This window comes from Mycothermus thermophilus (assembly GCF_041956435.1).
Source record: "Mycothermus thermophilus strain CBS 625.91 unplaced genomic scaffold VTJ04scaffold_4, whole genome shotgun sequence".
Lineage (NCBI taxonomy): Eukaryota > Fungi > Ascomycota > Sordariomycetes > Sordariales > Chaetomiaceae > Mycothermus > Mycothermus thermophilus.
This window is the reverse complement of record NW_027191430.1, coordinates 789,328-808,177: the sequence shown is the minus strand read 5'-3', so window position 1 is coordinate 808,177 and position 18,850 is coordinate 789,328. Positions and strand designations below refer to the sequence as shown.

The 18,850-nt window shown below is 55.0% G+C and overlaps 13 protein-coding genes across 13 annotated transcripts in view; 5 read left to right on the top strand and 8 right to left on the bottom strand.

Moving 5' to 3' along the window:
• Positions 1–178: 178 nt before the first annotated feature.
• VTJ04DRAFT_6001 (uncharacterized protein) lies at positions 179–1,055 on the bottom strand (the record flags this gene model as incomplete). Its single annotated transcript, XM_069364177.1, has 2 exons — positions 179–225; positions 539–1,055. 2 exons carry the CDS (start codon positions 1,053–1,055, stop codon positions 179–181), a joined length of 564 nt encoding a protein of 187 aa, XP_069218028.1.
• A 736-nt stretch (positions 1,056–1,791) lies between these two features.
• Positions 1,792–4,055, bottom strand: VTJ04DRAFT_6000 (uncharacterized protein; the record flags this gene model as incomplete). The annotated part of the gene is made up of 4 exons (XM_069364176.1): positions 1,792–2,551; positions 3,000–3,022; positions 3,181–3,911; positions 3,986–4,055. 4 exons carry the CDS (start codon positions 4,053–4,055, stop codon positions 1,792–1,794), a joined length of 1,584 nt encoding a protein of 527 aa, XP_069218027.1.
• Positions 4,056–4,360: 305 nt separating this feature from the next.
• Positions 4,361–5,254, bottom strand: VTJ04DRAFT_5999 (uncharacterized protein; the record flags this gene model as incomplete). The annotated part of the gene is made up of 1 exon (XM_069364172.1): positions 4,361–5,254. The coding sequence occupies one exon, from the start codon at positions 5,252–5,254 to the stop codon at positions 4,361–4,363; it is 894 nt and encodes a 297-aa protein (XP_069218026.1).
• A 1,486-nt stretch (positions 5,255–6,740) lies between these two features.
• VTJ04DRAFT_5998 (uncharacterized protein) lies at positions 6,741–8,353 on the top strand (the record flags this gene model as incomplete). Its single annotated transcript, XM_069364171.1, has 5 exons — positions 6,741–6,981; positions 7,038–7,125; positions 7,185–7,673; positions 7,746–8,180; positions 8,266–8,353. 5 exons carry the CDS (start codon positions 6,741–6,743, stop codon positions 8,351–8,353), a joined length of 1,341 nt encoding a protein of 446 aa, XP_069218025.1.
• A 615-nt stretch (positions 8,354–8,968) lies between these two features.
• Positions 8,969–10,843, top strand: VTJ04DRAFT_5997 (uncharacterized protein; the record flags this gene model as incomplete). The annotated part of the gene is made up of 3 exons (XM_069364170.1): positions 8,969–9,176; positions 9,262–10,498; positions 10,564–10,843. The coding sequence occupies 3 exons, from the start codon at positions 8,969–8,971 to the stop codon at positions 10,841–10,843; spliced, it is 1,725 nt and encodes a 574-aa protein (XP_069218024.1).
• Positions 10,844–11,246: 403 nt separating this feature from the next.
• Positions 11,247–14,327, top strand: VTJ04DRAFT_5996 (uncharacterized protein; the record flags this gene model as incomplete). Its single annotated transcript, XM_069364169.1, has 1 exon — positions 11,247–14,327. The coding sequence occupies one exon, from the start codon at positions 11,247–11,249 to the stop codon at positions 14,325–14,327; it is 3,081 nt and encodes a 1,026-aa protein (XP_069218023.1).
• A 66-nt stretch (positions 14,328–14,393) lies between these two features.
• On the top strand, positions 14,394–14,865 carry VTJ04DRAFT_5995 (uncharacterized protein; the record flags this gene model as incomplete). The annotated part of the gene is made up of 3 exons (XM_069364168.1): positions 14,394–14,451; positions 14,512–14,670; positions 14,750–14,865. 3 exons carry the CDS (start codon positions 14,394–14,396, stop codon positions 14,863–14,865), a joined length of 333 nt encoding a protein of 110 aa, XP_069218022.1.
• An 18-nt stretch (positions 14,866–14,883) lies between these two features.
• On the bottom strand, positions 14,884–15,474 carry VTJ04DRAFT_5994 (uncharacterized protein; the record flags this gene model as incomplete). Its single annotated transcript, XM_069364167.1, has 3 exons — positions 14,884–15,021; positions 15,114–15,261; positions 15,461–15,474. The coding sequence occupies 3 exons, from the start codon at positions 15,472–15,474 to the stop codon at positions 14,884–14,886; spliced, it is 300 nt and encodes a 99-aa protein (XP_069218021.1).
• Positions 15,475–15,865: 391 nt separating this feature from the next.
• On the bottom strand, positions 15,866–16,282 carry VTJ04DRAFT_5993 (uncharacterized protein; the record flags this gene model as incomplete). The annotated part of the gene is made up of 1 exon (XM_069364166.1): positions 15,866–16,282. One exon carries the CDS (start codon positions 16,280–16,282, stop codon positions 15,866–15,868), a length of 417 nt encoding a protein of 138 aa, XP_069218020.1.
• A 37-nt stretch (positions 16,283–16,319) lies between these two features.
• On the bottom strand, positions 16,320–16,679 carry VTJ04DRAFT_5992 (uncharacterized protein; the record flags this gene model as incomplete). Its single annotated transcript, XM_069364165.1, has 1 exon — positions 16,320–16,679. The coding sequence occupies one exon, from the start codon at positions 16,677–16,679 to the stop codon at positions 16,320–16,322; it is 360 nt and encodes a 119-aa protein (XP_069218019.1).
• A 98-nt stretch (positions 16,680–16,777) lies between these two features.
• On the bottom strand, positions 16,778–17,740 carry VTJ04DRAFT_5991 (uncharacterized protein; the record flags this gene model as incomplete). Its single annotated transcript, XM_069364164.1, has 1 exon — positions 16,778–17,740. One exon carries the CDS (start codon positions 17,738–17,740, stop codon positions 16,778–16,780), a length of 963 nt encoding a protein of 320 aa, XP_069218018.1.
• Positions 17,741–17,824: 84 nt separating this feature from the next.
• On the top strand, positions 17,825–18,031 carry VTJ04DRAFT_5990 (uncharacterized protein; the record flags this gene model as incomplete). Its single annotated transcript, XM_069364163.1, has 1 exon — positions 17,825–18,031. One exon carries the CDS (start codon positions 17,825–17,827, stop codon positions 18,029–18,031), a length of 207 nt encoding a protein of 68 aa, XP_069218017.1.
• An 11-nt stretch (positions 18,032–18,042) lies between these two features.
• The window catches only part of VTJ04DRAFT_5989 (uncharacterized protein), a gene marked incomplete at both ends in the record, with an annotated part of 3,593 nt that continues 2,785 nt past the window's right edge, over positions 18,043–18,850 (bottom strand). The window contains one exon of the mRNA XM_069364161.1: positions 18,043–18,349. Within this exon, the coding sequence (XP_069218016.1) occupies positions 18,043–18,349 (307 nt within the window). The remainder of the gene's footprint in view (positions 18,350–18,850) is intronic.

Below are 18,850 nucleotides of genomic sequence, written 5' to 3'. Positions count from 1 at the left end.
GGAAACTCGCAACATAACTACGCAAGCACCCGGGGCAATCTCAGAGTCCCTAACATGCCCCCAGGGACATCTGGCCCAGTCCATCCATATTTTTCTCAAAACACTACTAATACCAATATCGAGTAAGTACGCGTACTCATTGAGGTTGTGAACTAGCTCATTTACTACTCTGAAGTGTTTAAAACTGGAATATCAAGCTACCTGACGAATACCAGTGCCAGAAGCCTGGGAGCTCATGGGCTTCCTGGCTCTGAACAGAGCGCTCCCTCCTCCCAACCTCCACTGGGACGAACTTTCAAGCAAAATGATATTGCAGCTCTGACCCCAGGAACAGACTCAAGGACGTCGATGTGAAAGATGCTGCCCAACGAGGGAAACTTCATCAACTCACGCATCACGAGTCTCAGTGCCTCATTTTTGCTTTGTACCACGTCCGAATGCTGACAATGCAAGTGGTGGGAAGGCGTTAATATTGGGGGTTCTGTGAAGAGCTTGATGCATCTTATCCCAGGACAGCGCTGATGTAGGAGCCTCAGACTCTCCATGCCGGCTTCTGAAATTCCAACGTCGAAGTTCTCCGGGTCCAAAACTTCTGGATCGATGGGTTCCCCGGCAATGTTGCCCTCGTCAGCGTTGTCAATGTCGTCAACGCTGTTGTCGTTGTTGCCATTGTCGATATTGTTGTTGTTCTCATCCACAGCAGTCCCCCTAGAAACATAGCAAAGATCCGGCGCCCGAAGCTCTAATTCTCTGATACAATGGGCATTCTCGGGCCCAATCATATCTAGGAACCAGCGGACCGTTTCCAGCTGGTGTTGCGAATCCAGGCTGACGAGGCGGAATCGTGTTTCCCCGTAGAGGATTTTGGTTGCTTCAGTGTAAACTTGCCGACAGGCAAAGAGGAGTGAGAGCCATACGCGGGGCTCCAGCAATTTGGTTCCTGTTGGTAACTGAATAAAGTGAAGCGTGCCAGGCTCGATGAGGACGTAGCGGTAAATGATGTTGCGGATCTCGGGAGGCAGCCCGAGAAACATGCATTTTGGGGTCTCAACCATGTTGTTGAGCGAGTGAAGTCGAGAATGGCCAGAACACAAATAAAGGACGAATATCTATCCGTTCCCTTTCTCCGAGAGACCTGCAGGAGAGGGTGAGAGAAAGAGCTGTCTTTAAGCAGGAAGACGAAGATCTTAGGCAACCTTTGGTCCAGAAAATGGTGGCAGCCCGTTTAACGAACCAGGGGTAATACGGTGTAGCCCAGGCTCCAATAAGGGCGAAGCGGACTGGGATGTTTCGAAGCCACTTTGCCCAGGCACCACAGCCACTCCTTCGCGTTAACCCACTGGAAGGTAAGGTGCCAAAACAGGGTAGTTAACATTTTCTCTGTGTCCAGGCCTAGCTCAGACACCTAGCTGCTACGTATGTGACGCTGTCTTCGATCATGACACTCGGCAGATAGGCTGGCTTCAGCTCCTCTGAGCCGAGGACAAATGAGGTATGTCCTATTGTATGTACAAACGAAGCGAAGCCCGACGTCCGAATAATAAAAGTCTGACAGGCCAATGGAAACTTCCATGTTCCTTCGACAGGGGTTTTGTAAGGAAATGAAACAAAGCATAAGTACGGAGTATTTTCGAATCTTCTAAGGAGTGTGGAGATAAGAAATTTCCTCCATGCCTTGTCCTATCGGGTCCCCGGTGCCTCGTTGTCCAACGGCTGGGTTAATAATAATACCTGCTCTGCTCCCATGCAATTCTCCGAGCCAGAACAGCATGGTCAACAACGAGGGCTTCCTCACAAAGCGTCCAACCAAGCCCCATCATTTGTGGTGCGATCGACAAGACCACTGCCCAGGAGAAGAACAACCACCTTTGACAACGAAGGGAATTCTCCCAGCTCCGCATCGATCTCTCCCAATAGCCTCTGGAAGGTGCGCAGATACCTCCCACCATAACGACCTTCCATCCGGCGGTAAAGGCGCTCGTTGTAGGACCGTTCGAGGAGCAAATACACCCCTGTGACGTTCGGGCAACTGTTCCGTAACACCTTCAGGCAGGTCAGGGAATCCGGAGTAATCTCCGCTAACCCATCGTCGTCATCATCGACGAACGGATTAACCTTCACTTCTGGGAACGCGAGCCAGACGTTGGTAAGGCAGAGAAGGTTGGTTTGCGGAACGGTTTTGAGAAACCGTCGGACTTGCTGGAGCTGATCCCGGGGTTCATCGCGCCCTAGCCAGAACTTGTGGGATCGATAAACGAGTGGTACAGCTTCGTCGTAGGCCTGCCTGCAGGTACGGGCGAGTGCAAGCCATTGATGCGGTGGCCACCGTTCGCGTGACACTGGACCGCACACCGGAGGGACCCGTTCATATTCCCCGGACGAAGTGAAGGGACGCTCGACGATGACGAGGCGATAGATGATGAGCCGGAGCTCGATTGGTAGTTTGAAGAAACCACTTTCTTGAACCGCGTAAACACGAGGAGGAGGGGTGTAAAAGGGATTGAACAACTTGTTGACTGTCTCGAGGAGGCTCAGTATCGTGCGGCAAGAGCTGTGGTATTGGGGAAGCCGGATCTCTAGTACTGGAGGCGGACAGGGAATTGGAGGTGAGGGATTGTATTCCAGAGGAGGCACGGTTGTAGAGAAAAGATGGGAAGGCCAAAGCACGATCCCTACCCCTACCTAAGTACTTAGTACCTGGTGATAAATCGAGCGGGGTGGGTGTGGCTGAGCTTGATAACCACGGTCCATAGCAACCACGCCAAGCTGTCCCAAGAGTTTGGGCGTTACCCCAGATTACACAGTAGAGGTCGAACGGGTACAATCTCGCGGCTTTATCGGCCGGCTTCAAGGATGAAACACTGGGGGAGAGTGTGCTTAGCGTCAATTATGAGACCAAACATACCAGTTCGGCTCAAGCTCGTAACCTAATTACCCGTATAGGTAGATATCATCTGCTGTTACTTCTATCGGTTCTCGATGGTTGGGCGAGCTCTTACCATTGCGCTGTCTCGCTCTCCATCTGCAGAAGGCCACATGCGAAAGCAACTCACACCTAGCGACTAAGTATTTGCGTTGGACAGCATCAAGAGACGCCAGATCAGCATCCTCCAGGGGCCCATCCCCATCCGTACTATCCTCCACAACCCAATTTGGATAGTTGGCAATCATGAACCTTACGGTTCCCGCCTGGATCTCGTCTTCCCAACGAAAGTGAATCTTTGACAGCGCATGGAACTTTCTCAAGTAGTTGTCCAATAAGGAGAAAACCTCCGTCACGGAACCGAAGTCGAGGTGCCAAAGTCGTGGGAAATACTGGATCCAGAGGAATAATAATGTTGTGAGATTAGGACAGCTTTTGGCTAACTGATCCAGACTTTCGAGCACATCTGCCTCGAGCATGACTGGGTACTGGTACGTTGTCGAGTCGGGGTTGGCGTTCTCTTTAACTTTGAAACACAGTGGAAAGTGCACCCACGTGATGTGCTGGGCGTTGGCGGACCCGATGGTGTTGAGGAACCATAGCAAGAGATACTGTGGCTTTTCGTATATTGTTTCGCGAAAGAGGAACTGAGTTTTGCTGTAAACAAGCGGGATGGCTTCAGCATAGACTTGGCGACAGGTGTATCCAAGCGCTAGCCACTGTTGTCGTGGGATGATGGAGACGGTGCCGTCGTGTGCCAGCGGGTCCGCGTTGAAGTAGAGATTGGTGATAATTTTCGGGTGGTCAAAAAGAGCATACTCGTAGATAACCAACCGTACCTCGGGAGGGATGTCAAGAAACAAGAGAGGGCGGTTCTGCGCCTGGGACCCGGTCGCGGGCAGAGACATCATGAAGGCCGAAAAGGGAAGAGAAGATGGGAGGTGGTTCGCCTTGAGTAGAGGTGTTTGTTGACACGACGGCTCAATGCCTAAGGGTCGGGCGAGATACCAAGTCGCTGAACTTATAACATCAAAAAACACGGCCTGCTCTGTAGCTGCTTACTCTGTAGCATGACATTCGGTTGAGCAGGCGGAAGTTCGCGCTGCTTTTTGCCTCGGTTTGGCGTAGCCATTACCGGCACAGCCACTGCGGTTGTTGGCTTCGCTGTTTTTGCACCTTCCAACACAGCCATTCAATACAACGAAGTATACAGGGGCCAAAGGTAACAGCGGATAGGTCGCAGGCTCCTCGAATTCCGTATCTACATCCGGCAAACCACGATGTCATTGAATCCTCTTGGGTGCTTGACGTCGATATCAAGTACGTAATACTTGGCAGCGCTTCCCATGTCTTGCAACAACCGTTGTGTTACTTTTATGTTTGCCATTGCACAGGCAACTGTCCCAAGATGTTTTTGAACGAGGTAATTCTTCATGTTCAATCCTCAGAGGACAACACTTTGTGAAACACAATGATGCGATCCTCCCGATCTGAGAACAACACCGTTCTCAAATATCTCGAAGAGTCAGTAGTATCTGAATCTGATCCTGAAGAAGAATCTGCCGGTTCTGAGTCCGAGTCCGTCGCTGCCCCATCAATATGCCATCCGAGATCCGAGACCTCATCCAACATGTAGCCAGTGCAGCGACCTTCCCACCAAATATAAACGTTCGAGAGAGAGGGGAACTTCCGAAGCTCATGTTCCATTTGTCTCAACGCCACTCTTACGGCGTCTGACAGTTCGAAACTCGTGTCGTATTCATCCCACTGGACCTCGAAATCGAAAGACAACGACAAGGTAGTAAGGGCAGGACAGGCCTCTCGGATAAGATTGAATATCTTGAGGTCGTCCGTGTCAAAAGTCATGTACTCAAATGGACCCTCCAGTTCGCGTTCAAAGACAAAGGTCATATATGGGAATTCCAGATGAACCCATGTGATGTTGCGGGCATTGTTAGGACCGATGGTGTTGAGGAAGTGCTCCGTCTTCTCGGGGGTCTCCCAGTGAGGGTACACAGAAGGATAAAATCTGGCGTGACGATAGGCGTATGGGAGAGCCTCTTGGGATATTTGCCGGCAGGTGTAGATGAGTGCGATCCAGTGTTTGTGGGGAGTGAAGGCTTTGAGCTGATATCGTTCGATGTCACACTGCAATCTCCGACACATGTCAAGGAATGTCATTTGGTGGGCGAAGACATGATCATAGATGATAGTTCGGAGCTCGACTGGCAAGCGTAGGAGATGGTTCGACGAGGACCAACGTGCGTCAGGCGCCGTATTATGAGATTGTTCACTTTCGGGTTGTTGCAGTTTTCTCGTTTCGTCACCCATGATTGGGAGCGATTCTCTATGCCCGCACTTGAGGCTTAGACAATATGTCGAGTAAAAGCAGGCTCGTGACCTGGTTCAAGGCGTGTAGTTGTTGGACTCTTTCAAAAAAGAGAGAGGCTGGGCTCGGGTTTGGGTTGGGCATTCGATTTCCAACAAGTCAAACCCTAACCCTCAAACAGCTTTCCCCAGACAACTCGACCAACTCACGGGTTAGGGTTGTGCTAGATAGGGACCACCACCGTCGCTGTTGAGCAGGTTTGTAGCATGACTTTTCATCTGGCAATGTAGGCAATTGATGAGACAAGAGGTTTGTTCAAAGTCACGAAAACTTCGTAGCACCCCACCGCACATCACCGTCACCCAAGGGTTTCATGAGGAGAGGTCCGAAGGATAGGTAGGCATACGTCAAGTCCTGCTGATCCCTGGGGCCCAGGTACCGCCCGGACCGCAAAGCGTCGGGTCACTCACCCGAAAACGTTCATGACAAGACAGCCAGAATTTGAATCAGAAACAGCACTTCGATTGGCTCCGGATGACGTTGAACCCATTGCATGGTGCTGCACCCCCTGCATCTGTGGGCAACGGTCAGACAGTATTGTCAAATGTCCGTAAAAGACATTCACGCAAAGTGTAGTAAAGCGTAAGGTACTTATGCCTCTTCAGAGCACGCCTGTGTCAACAAAGTATTGAGCCTTGCCGGAATTCCGGAGTCAAACCAAGGCACCAGACATCAACGGCGAGAACGGTGGGTGGTCACATCGGAGCATCGCCACATTGAATCCAGCATCTCACAACAAACTGGCCCGTCGCGGGGCTCGGCGATCTGCCGAAAACCCCGAAGACCATTTCCAAAGTGCGACCTCACCCATCGTCGACCTCGGACTCTGGAACCTACTAATAGGTATTAGTACCTGCACATTGCATTGACCTCGGACACGTCGAGGTAACTCTTGACATACCTCGACAGAATACTACTGCTTATGTCAGTTCTCGAGGCTCCGGTGTTTGCATGATCAATGCCGGTGATCTTGAGCCCTGACCATCACGGCGGTACGTGTGCCAAGCACAGCCTCAGACGAGGGATCTCCTCGCGACGGTTTCATCGACACCCGTCAACTTTGACTTCACGCTGAGAATCCCAACTCCCCAAACCGCAGCCTGGCTCTCTTTCCGTCAAGAAGTCCCCTGACGCCCCTGAGTCTTCTCTGCGACCGACGGCCCAACTCCATTGACGTGCATCTGAGCATCTTCATTCATCTGCCGCCTTTGGTTGATCTCAGACTGAACCGAGGATCAACGCTGTCAGGTACGCACTGAGTGTGCGAGCGAGCGCGTGTGCCTGGCCACGCTGTCTCATCCTTTTTGTCCACTTTCCTCCCCTTGACAGAGTCCCATTTCTTCCCTTTCGCTCCACCCCCAGATCTGTGCTTCACGCTCTTCACGCAGTTGGAAACGCATCTACACTCCACACTGCTCGGCTTCACCCATGGCGACTGACTTGATGTCCAGCGGCGCCTACCCACCGCCGCCGAGCTATTCGGCGCACCAGCAGAGAAAGCCAAAACTATCTGTGTCGTCAGTCTACGATCGACCAGTCATGTCTGCTCTATCCACGAATCAGCCTGCACAGTCGGGCTTCAGCACGGGTCTATCAAGCCACAAGAGCCCGTTAGCAACGCTGAATCTCGATTTCCTCCGCGCGGTCACCGAAAAGAGGACGACGCGAGGTGAGCCATGGGAAGGAGTTCACGCCCCAATCCCCCGAGCTAACATCTCTGCTCAGATGGACAACCGCAGAAACGTCGCGGCCCCAAGCCGGACAGTAAGCCGGCGTTGACCAGGCGGCAGGAGCTCAATCGGCAAGCGCAAAGGTGAGAGGGTGTGGGCGTGTGTCCGACCAAGGCAACCCCAGCTAACCCTCTTCCCGCAGGACGCACCGCGAGCGTAAAGAGCTCTACATAAAGGCACTGGAAGATGAAGTTCTCCGGCTCAAGGAGATCTTCAGCAACATCTGTCATGAGCGGGAGCGCTTAATCGAGGAGAACCAGCAGCTTCGGGCGCTTCTTGCGCAGAACGGCATCCCCGTTGGGGGCAGCAGCGTGTTGGATGACACCATCAGCAACCCCAGCGGTGGCTACTCACCCAGCAGCATGGCCGCAAGCAACAGCAGCTACCCGGGTCCCGCCAGCACCAATACCACCGCCATCACTCCTCCCCCATTGTCGGCGAGCAGTCAAGGCCGAGGAGGTGGCATCTCCCCTCATAGCGCGACATACCCGCCGCAGATTCAGAGCCAGGTCGGGTTTTACCCCCAGCAGTCGAGCCCGCAGCCCGGCGGGGTGAATGGCGGGACGGGTGGCCCGCAGAATCAGAACCCGGCGCTGGACTACGAGCAGGCTGGGATTGACTTTGTCTTGACGTAAGACACACATCTGCATCACTGGGCTGGATAGTCAGGTTCGAACCGGATAACTAACTCTGCCCTCTACAGCCTTGAAAAGCCTTGCATGAACCATCTTCCCTGGATGCTCGAGCGCGGCGCGGCTACCGGCATCCGCGAACCGTGCGGCCACGCGCTCATGGCTTCATGCCCGCCAGAGCCTTTTTCTGATCTCTCACCGGATATCCCCTTCGGCCAGACACAGCCACAGGTGTCATTGTCAGGCCCTCAGCCCGGGCACAACCACGGCAGCACCAACGGCCAGGGCCAGCAGCAGCAGCAGCAGGGCAACAACGCGACCTGGACGCTCAGCAAGGGCGATCTTGCGACGCTGCTCGATCTGAGCAAGCGCCTGGACTTGGATGGAGAGATCACGCCTGTTATGGCTTGGGGCATGGTGCTGGCGCACCCACGGCTGGCAGAGTTGAGGGAGGAGGATTTCGTCAAGTTGGCGGAGGAGCTGAAAGGGAAGGTTCGGTGCTATGGGTATGTTCTTTTCTGTTGTGTCCCATATTTCACCCTCATTCATCTAGCGTTTTGTGGTCCTTGGCTAACGTTCGTCTCCCTTCAGATTTGGTGCCGTCATGGAAGAGTTCGAGGTCCGCGACGCCTTGGAGAACATCTTTTCCCAGAAGCAGGAGTTTGGTATGGCATACTGAGCGGACGGGTCTGGGCTGGCCCAGATTTTTGTTGCTTCTGTTTTTATTTCTGTTTTTCTTTTTTACTTTCTTTCTTTGTCGATGCTTTGGAAACTCGGACTTTGGAACATGATATCAGGTTGAGGAGGAGGCAGCGTACTTTGTTCAGTTTTGGTTGGGCGGTTTCTTTCGTTGTGATGAAGTTTGGTCCTACGCACAGCCCGGAGAATTCCAGTATAAATACACTCGATGCAAATATTCGAGGATACACAAATAAACGTCGATATTTCGTTACCCTCACCATTACCCAGACTGGTCCAAGGACTGGTCAAGTTTTCGTGTTGGTGTTGGTTGCTGCTGGCGTCGAAGCGGTTCTGGACTCTCTTCAAAGATGTCCTCCGCACTGTCAACCACACTGTAATGCCCCACTCCACACACACCCCACCACATGAGAATTTCCCAATCCAAAATCAAAGAAAAACACCTTTGTGCCAAACCCGTCGACTCTCTGCAACAACAAACCCCCTGGTCGCTTACGGTAGTCGACCCATCTCCCGTACCTCGACGTCGGGTTCCCATCTCTCTACCGAATCGACACCGCAGTTCGACTCCCCAAGAGGAGGAAGACTTGACAAGATGGCGTCTTCCCTCATTGACCTCATCAATTCCCTGCCAGACTCCGATGGCTCCTGGGGCCCTCCCGTCACCAACGAGACCACCCTGAATGGCGTCCCCTATGCGCCCTTCTCCAAGAGCGACAAGCTCGGCCGCATGGCCGACTGGTCCGATGCCAAAGATGGCCGCGACGGACGTGGCAGGCAACAGTACAACCGCAACTACAGAGGTGCGTTGATGTGTGGGCGAGGCGGGGTTATTCGTGGTGGAGTGCCAGTTGTGAGATGGGAACTAACTTTGGTCTCCATGAACAGATCAACAGGTGTACGGCGCCGGATCTGCGTCGCTTTTTGTCCCCCCGCCAGCCGAAGACGAGGCGTCTTTCTCTCTCGTTTCTAACGTGCGCGACACTGGGAAGAGTCGGTTCAGCCGGGGCGCCGTCTTCACCCGTGGCCGCACCCAGCGTGGTGGGGCCCGGGCGGACGGTCGCGCCGGTGGTGGTCGTGCCCAGCTTGCCCGCTCGGGCCGCGCGGGCCAGGCGTACGGCTATGATGGACGGGGCGGGGCGCGCAGCGGCGCCCGCGGTCGTCGCTTCGGTTGGAAAGACTACGACAAGCCGCAGCGCCTGCGCGATGCGTCTATCACGATCCGCCCTGAGTGGAAGCTCGTTGAGGAGATTGACTTCAACCGCCTCAGCAAGCTCAACCTCGAGGCCGACGAGGGCGAGGACCTGGAAGGCTACAGCTACGGTTTCCTCTACTACTACGACAGGTCATACGACAAGCCCGCCGTCAAGTCGGCAGAGCGCAAGCTGGTGCCGGTGGATCGGTCTGTCTACAACGTTACCACCTCGCGCGATCCCGTCATCCAGGAGCTCGCCGAGAAGGAGGAGGCCACCATCTTCGCTTCTGACAACATCCTCTCGATGCTCATGTGCGCCCCGCGGTCTGTATACCCGTGGGATATCATCATCCGCAAGCAGGGCAACAAGGTGTTCCTGGACAAGCGCGACGGCGCTGCTATCGACCTGGTGACGGTCAACGAGAACGCGGCCGACGCGCCGCTCGATGCGGCGGACGGCTCCAAAGATTCCATCAACCAGCCGTCCGCTCTCGCGGCTGAGGCCACCTTCATCAACCACAATTTCGTCAACCAGGTGGTGCTGGAGAGCCCGGATCAAAAGGTGGAAATGGAGCACGAGAACCCGTTCCACACGGCCGAGGATGCCGACCCTCTCGCGTCCAAGGCCTACAAGTACAGGCGCTTCGACCTGTCAACCAGCGAGGAGGACCCGGTGTTCCTCATCGTGCGCACGGAGTTGGACGCCGTTCAGAAGAACGCCATCAATGGCGAAAACCAATTCCTCACGGTGCATGCGCTCAACGAGTTCGACAGCAAGGCCCAAGGCAGCGGTGGCGCCCTGGACTGGCGCTCCAAGCTCGTGACCCAGCGCGGTGCCGTCGTCGCCACCGAGATGAAGAACAATTCGTGCAAGTTGGCCCGCTGGACCGTGCAGAGCATTCTAGCGAAGGCCGACATGATGAAGCTTGGGTACGTTTTGACGTTAATATGTTATCAATTTCTTGTGATGACCTAGCTAACTTTTTTACACACAGCTTCGTCTCTCGTGTGTCACCCAAGGTCAACGACAAGCACGTCGTTCTCGGCGTTATCGGCTGGAAGCCGCGCGACTTCGCCAACCAGATGAACCTCTCGCTGTCCAACGGCTGGGGCATCGTGCGCACCATTGTCGACATGTGCCTGCAGCGCGAGGACGGCAAATACGTGCTGGTCAAGGACCCCAACAAGAGCATCCTGCGCCTGTACGAGACGCCGGCTGATGAGCCGGACGAGGATGAGGAGGAGGCCGCGGAGGAGGAGGCTGAGGAGGAGTAAGGAGTTAGGTACCTTAGTTAAGGGGAGAAGAGAAGGAGGGGAAAGACAAAATTGGGCATCTGTCATATCCGGAACAAAGGAGCATAGATGGAACAGGTCTTCTGGGTTCCGGTCAGGGATGGCCTACGATATAGATTGACGGCCTCAGGAATCCTGAGTCGATGTTTCTCCAATGCATGTTTGCGTTGTTGGCTCTTTGTTGGGTATTTCCAAGTAATTCATCACGTGATCACGCGGAGACTTGTGGCGTCGACCCCTCGGCAAACCGCGTCACTGGAGCCAATCCTGAACATTTTGCAGCTGCTATGTCTCGGTTTGCTCGGCTTCCCAACACACCACCTGTACCATTCTGCTTGGGCAATCTCTTTGATCCCCCCTCTCTATTCATTGAGGGTGCTCAGCCATGGCGCCCATCGTGAAGCAAAAACCGGCAAAACAGAAGCCGAAATTCTCCCAAACCCGCTTGACAACGACCCTGTTGGCCTCTTCCTCTTCCTCGTCCAGTTCGAAACCGAAGCCGAAGCCAGTCACCCCGACAAAAGTCCCTTTCTCAGCCAAGAAGACCAAGCCGAACCAGAGCATCCTCAACTTCTTTCAAAAGGCCCCGCGGCCGGAAGAAGGGCTGTTTGTTGGAGAGTCCCCTGCATTCGACGATGCGGATCTTGCGGTAGAAGAGGACGGGGGTGGGGATGAAGGGGTGTTCGAAGTTATGTGTAAGGCCGAGGGAACAGGAGTGGAAGGTGACAATATCGGGGCCTCTCGTGAAGTGGCAGAGGGCACATCTCCCAACCCAATTGCCGCTTCTGCGGCCCCGAGCCCCCTACAGGAGGGACAGGAAGAGAACGGAGAGACGCGGTTCAACGAGTGCGGCGGGTCGGTCAAAAGGCGCCGGTTGGGCACCGATGATGCACTCTCGACGATGAAGGGCGCTGGCAAGGATTCGGCTGGGGAGAACAAGAAGAGCTCAAAACCAAACACCCCTGCGACGGTCAAAAGGAGAGCGGGGAATCCGTTCCTGGACGACTCGGACTCGGAATCGGAATCTGATGACAACAACTCCAACAAGGGTAGCTACAATGAAGTGAAACAAAAGAACAGCCGGCCGGGAGTTGCGGCGGGATCGTCAAGGGTGAGATTGCCGCAACAACCCCTGCTTGAGTGTGACTTTCAGGATGATGGTGGTGGTGAGGAGGAACGCAAGGATGAAGTTCACTTCAATTTTGCTACGGGATCGGCCAGGCTTACCAATGGAACAACTACTTCCAGGACGGCTCTACCGCTCAGGGAGCAGACATCGGACACACAACAAATCGAGAGTAACATCGACAACAGCCGTCGTGAGAATGCCGACGCTTCTGATGATGTGGGAAGCCAGTTCGACAGCAATGATGGTGGCGGCGACGACTTTACGAACGAAGAGCTCGAGATGATGCGCGAGATGGAAGAACAAGCGAGGCTCGAGATGGAAGGGAATGACGACGACGAGGAGGTAGCTGAATGCGAGGGTGAATGGTCCATAGCTGGCGGGGACGACAACCAAGCCATGACCGAGTGCTGCCCTGTCTGTGGTGGCAGTCTCGCAGGGACAACTCCAGACCAAGCGACCCGACACGTCAATGCGTGTCTCGACGGAAATCCGACGCCTCTCCCATCCAAGCCTCCTGACAACGCCACTGAGTCAGAGGCTGCCGCTTCGGCGGGTAAGCGGGCGGCTCGAGCAGCTGTTCCGAGACCCGGGCAGGCGAACCCAATCCGCCTCGACAACGCGGCCGGAGAAGGAACCTCAGCCTTCGCTAAGCTCATGTCGGGACACGCAGAAAACTCAGCTTGGGCCACTGCTGCGGCAGCTGAAGCGGCATCCCGTGGCTTGCCCGCGTACAAGCGGACCTGTCCGTTTTATAAAATCATGCCGGGGTTCTCCATCTGCGTCGACGCATTTCGTTATGGCGCCGTCGAGGGGTGCAAGGCATACTTCCTCAGCCACTTCCACAGCGATCATTACATCGGCCTGACGGCGAACTGGACTCACGGCCCCATCTACTGCAGCAAGGTCACGGCTGCGCTTGTCAAATCGCAGCTCAAAACGGCCGAGAAGTATGTCGTTGAGCTTGACTTCGACCAAACCGTCCCGATACCAGGCACTGATGCTACCGTCACCATGATCCCCGCCAACCACTGCCCAGGAAGTTCTTTGTTCTTATTTGAGAAGAACCTTGGTGGCCGGACGCAGAGAATATTGCACTGTGGTGACTTTCGTGCATGTCCAGCCCACGTTGAACATCCAATGCTGCGTCCCGGAACCATCGATGCCGTCACGGGCCGCACCAAGCAACAAAAGATTGACGTCTGTTACCTCGATACAACTTACCTCAACCCACGGTACTCGTTCCCGCCGCAAAGTGACGTGGTCAACGCCTGCGCCGAGCTTTGTGCGCTCCTCAACAACGGTCTCCTGGTAAGCGACGACACCGAATGGAAAGCGCTTCTACGACGGCCGCGCGGAGGCGGACCGCAGACGAACCAGGACGTGAGCAAATTTTTCACTTCAACCTCCAAACTATCAGCACCGGCACTTCCTCCTATTCCCGCCCAGGCGAATGACGCTTTCACCGCCCTTAACGGCCGCCCGCACAACCCCAACCGCCTCCTCGTCGTCTGCGGCACCTACAGCATCGGCAAGGAACGCCTCTGTGTAGCCATCGCCAAGGCCCTGCGGACTCGCATCTATGCGGCGCCGGCCAAACTTAGCATGTGCCGTCTGCTCGGCGACCCTGAGCTCACGGCCCTCCTCACGTCTGACCCGGCCGACGCGCAGGTTCATATGCAATCGTTGATGGATATCGGCCCAGAGTCGCTGACAGAGTATTTAGCGCCGTATAAAGCGAAGGGCTGCTTCGGGAGAGTGGTAGGGTTTAGACCATCAGGTTGGAACTATCGGCCTGTTGCTGTCGGCTCTGGTTCTGGCGGTTCTGGTGGTGGCGGTGGTGGCAACAACAGTAATGGAAACGGCGGGAGTATTGGAGCGAACCTCGCCCCCTCTTCACTCCCCACAACCCAGCTCCTGCACGGCCCCCGCTGGCGTCCACGCTTCACACGGCATGATCTCGTTCCGCAGCGCGGCAGCGGCGTCAACGGTAACGGCAACGGCAACAACAGCAAGAACAGCAGTGGCAAACCCAACACGGCAGACGCGCTCTGCTTCTCAGTCCCGTACAGCGAGCACAGCAGCTTCCGCGAGCTGGCGCTCTTCCTCATGGCGCTGCGCATCGAGCGCGTCGTGCCGACCGTCAACGTCGGAAGCGAGGCGAGCAGGAAGCGAATGAAGGCCTGGATTGACAGGTGGCTAGCGGAGAGGAGGAGAGGAGGGTTGGTCAGAGTTGTGGACGGCGATGGGTCGAATAGTGGAGGAGGAGCTGGAACTGGCAAGATGGGGGAGGAGTTGTGGACGGGGAAGGATGGGAGGGGTGGGATAGTGTATTGGTAGGATGTTGGATAGAGGCGGGAGGGTTGGGTATTAGTATTGGCCTAACTTTGGCTTGCCCCATTGGCAATGGAGGTCGCATTATCCGTATGGTTCATCATCATTGCTTGGCTTCGTGTCGAGACAGGTCAGAAGATGCCACAACTTTGAGATACTCGCCGAAGACTAGCAGTTGTCTCTATGTGAGTACCAAATGCTTCCAAATCACGTTCCCACGCCACCTGCGATGAATGCGGTAGTCCGGAAGTCCACCTCTCCTGCCTCACGAGGGCGAAGTCAACAAGCACATATCTTGCTTGCCCATTTCCATCTCCAAGCACTCAGCACCTTGACGGTACCATAATTGGTCCTGGGTAGCCCTTCATCTATCATCCATAGCTCAGCCCCGCCAGCTTCCGTCCCCAACTGCAGCTGACTGGGCCCAGATGAGACGGACACTCTTACTGATCGTTTCCTATCCTCACACTCCTCCCTTTCATATCATCCATCTTTTGACCGCCGACCAGTCAACCCCCCGGTTCCCAATTCGTTCAGTGCTTAGGCAATGCCAGCCAACCAACTACTTGGCCTTGGTCGCCGCCTGGTTCGCCGCCTCTCTCCTCGTCGCGTCCTCCAACAGCGGGATATCGACGGCGCTGGCTGGCAGGTGGACGTACCGCACGACAGACCCACGGATGAAGACGTTCTTAACCGCGCTCTGGAGGGGTGCCTTGTTAGTCCATCCACCCTTGCTCCCCGCAAGAAAGAAAGAGAGAGATAGGGAAGAAGGTAGATGATGGAATCACTCACCATATGCGGGTACTTGATCTCCTCCAATACCTGGATGTTGTCGAGCTTGATGTTGAGGTACTGGTCGACGCTCTTGAGGATGCCGCGGATCTGGATGTCGTTCTTAAGCTCGACGGTCACCTCATGGTCGATGAGGGTCTTGAAGAAGCTATGTCCTGTGTTAGCACAGAGACTTCAAATCTAGCAATCCCCCCGATTTCGTCATTGATAAGTTTCCCGGGGAACGAGCCCTGGAGAGAATTGGAGCAAGCAGCACCATGAGGACCGATGACAAACAAGCGAGATGACTGAGGCTCGGGAATCTTTGGAATACAAGGAATACTATGAGAAAGGCTGCATAAACGTACCTGAAAAACAACATCTTGAATTATTAAATGTGCTGCCGTCGACGGTAACCTATGGCCGACGGTCAACCTGATGTTTTGATGGTGGCTGAGGATTGTGAGAGGTTGCTTGCTGTGATGTGATTGCACCTGCTGTTGGGCCTTGACCGTGTTTGTGAGTGGACCCACTGGAATGAGGATGGGTATTTCTCAGGGTTAGGGTTATGGTACTGATTCAACCACAGGAGACACAAGAGGAGAACTATCCATCTCAGAGACACGTTTGGTTACTGTTAGACATCAAGAAAACAATATCGAGTCCAGGGGACATCTTGTATGCGCAACTTTTTCCTGGACATGTAAACTGCCAATCTCTCACACTAATCTCTCTCAAGAGACCCGCAACTCCGATCATCAACCTGGACATCGCTATTCTTGAGCAGACGATACAAACTCTAAACAGAAAAACGAGGAACACAAGAATAAGCAAGGAAGGCATTCTGTTTCTTTCTGAGGGGTATCCGCATCATAAATCGCATCGCAGAGGGTAATGCAACAATCTCTGTCTTGCCATCCCTGCCCACCACCTTCGCCATCACTAACCGACGCAAACCACCACCAAAACAAATAAAATGAGAGTGCCCCCCGCCGTGACCAGTCCGTCCGTCCCGCCATCCCAATCCCGTCGCCATTCCCCTCCTTGCCCAAACCCGGGTCCCCCCCGCCAGCCTTCCACCTGGGTACCATAGTTAAAGGAGTTGATGTGTGCAAAATCAGAATATGTCTGAAAACAAAAGCGAAAACACAAACCCAAACAGCCTGCCAAAACGGGGAACCCATTTCCATGCTATGCTTTCTGTGTCTCGACCCGAATGCTGTGAGGCTAAGTGTATCGAGGTATCCCGGAGAAGAGAAAAAGAGAGGACCAACAAAACAACGACAAGAACCAAAGGCAAGGACTTGCGCGTCGCCCAGTACCATGGCAGAATAAAGGCTTTAGAGAAGACAACGCGCGCGCTGATCGACTGACGGACCGACCAGGAAACGACTCAAAGTCCAACGGCCCAGCATCAACCCCAACCTCCAGGCAACTGAAACCGCAGCAACGCAGCCAGGAGCCGAGGCGGAGGACACCTGGTCGGCTTCGAGGTCCTCGATCTATCCTGTCTATCCATCGGGCGCGCATCGTGTCGAACCAAGTTAAAAACATGAGTAGGGTGGGGTCGTCGTAACTTCGTAACATAATCTTGAGATGAAAAATATAACAGACGGCATGAGACCGTGCTCAAGCCTGGCCTCGACTCAACCGAGGTCAATCGCTACCACACGCGCCGTCGTCCATCACTCATCTTCGTCTTCCGATCCAGATGACTTGGCCTTCTTGGATGGGGAACTCGATGGCGAGGTGTCCGACTTGCGCTTCGTCGCTCCGGTCGCCGTCTTGGTGTTGCCGTTATTGTTGTTGCTGTTGTTCGTCGCGGCCTGGTCAGAGGAGCCTTCTTCCTTCTCGCCCGCGGCAGCGGCAGCGGCAGCCTTTTGCCGCTCCAAGTTCGCAACCTCCTCGGCTGTCAGGAACCGACCTCCAGGTCCGCGCGGCCGGCGCATAGCGTGGTTGTGCCTAGATTCATGGAGGTACGGCTTGCGACCTTTGCTTGTAAGCCGCAGAGCCTCCTCCAGCCTCTGGCGCGCCACGCGGCGCTTGAGAATGCGATGAAACTGTTTGGCGTTGACATAGAGTGGCGACTCCTCGACCGGCGCGGCGGGGATTTCCGGAGACTGTGGTGGGGGCATCTGTTGAGCGGCCGTCATAGGTGGTGGAACTCCGGGACGCGGGGCGGGATGATTCATCAAGGAAGGCGCACTTGGGACACCGGGGCTCGCGACTTGACTGAGACGCCTCTGTTGCTGGATGTTATTCATCTGCTGCGGCGACCGCGGCCCTGCCCTGGCGTCCTTCTTAGCGCCGACCCCGGACATGCGCGGCGACTGCTGCAGACTCGGCTCGGACGGCATGTAGTACGATGTCCCTGATGCGGCGGCGGTGGCAGCCATGGCGGCAGCCTGGATCCCAGGCATGCCATAATGCATGCCGGACTGAGGGACGGCGTATTGCGCTTGATACATGTTGTGCGGCTGAGAGGGCGACGTCTGGTGTTGTTGTGATGGAAGAATGGGAGATGTCTGCGAAAGGTGCTGAGTAGACGGCGAGGTGATGCTGCTGCCTGCAGGGTTCGGGTATCCGGTCTGAATGTGTGCTTGTGAATGCGCGCTCTGTGGTTGTTGATATTGGGCGTATTCCATCATACTAGGACAGAGGTCCCGACCAAGCGCAGAACCGAACCGCGTTCAATCGCGCTGCCGTGGATTGGTGTGTTATGAAGCCGGCTAATGAGAGGCCGACGATGGATAATAGCTCTGATAGAAGCTTGGACGATGAAAGTGGGTTGCCGACGGTACCACTCAAGTGCAGTGTCCAAGACCCCAAGCCTGATAAAGTTTCAAGGACTGGATTTCTGGAATCGAGACGCTCGCCAAGCCCAAACCACCTTGTACCTGCGGGTTGGGCCAGATATGCACCCAATCTATTGGAAGTGATGCGTTGGCAGTCAACGGGGTGGCAGCCGGGCTTCACGATTGGTTGCACCGCAGGACATGCAGCCTGGTGTCGTTGCGAGGCGAAACTTGGGTGGCTCAGTACTTGGCCCAGCGGGGACAACGATGGACCAGGACCGCCACGTGAGGCCGTTAGAAGGCGCCCGAATGCTCACTGAAGTGAGGGCCTTATAGTTCCCGAGTCGCGGCGTCGGGTACCGAAAGAGGAAGCGCCACAGTTCAAGCGCAACCTTTGTGTCGAGGGATGTGTGGATGTTCGATTGCTTCAGATAGCAGCCTGAAGCCAATTTACCCTGATATCTAGGGCACTGGTTAGTTCGATATCCACCAGGTAGAAAAACAAAAACGTTCCGACAACACAAAAGTCGGAGTGGGAGGGAATCAAAGGCTATGGCGGAGGGTTGTGTGTTGTTTTGGTGTCTTGGGCCCTGGCCCGGGCTGATGCGCTGGCATGCATGACGGAATATGCACGACGCAGGCCTACCAAGTCATCCAGCTCATCGCCCGATACCCAGATGGGGCAATTGCCTCAAAACAGGTTGAGGGCGATGGCGGCAGTCTGACGTCTGGCCTGGAAAGGATCTTGGTCTGGCTCTGCAAATCTCTGCCGGACAAGCCGTCATGCTTTTCTGACAATCACCGGTGGGGGATTGTAGTGCCAGCAAGCCTCGGACAGGTCAGTGCAACCTGTGGCCATTGTGACCATCAGCTGCCACAAGCTTCGGACCCCCATGAAGAACCTCCCGAAGGCTGGGTCAAGCAGCGGTTTGGAGGTGGGGCAGCCCAACGTGGTGCAAAAAA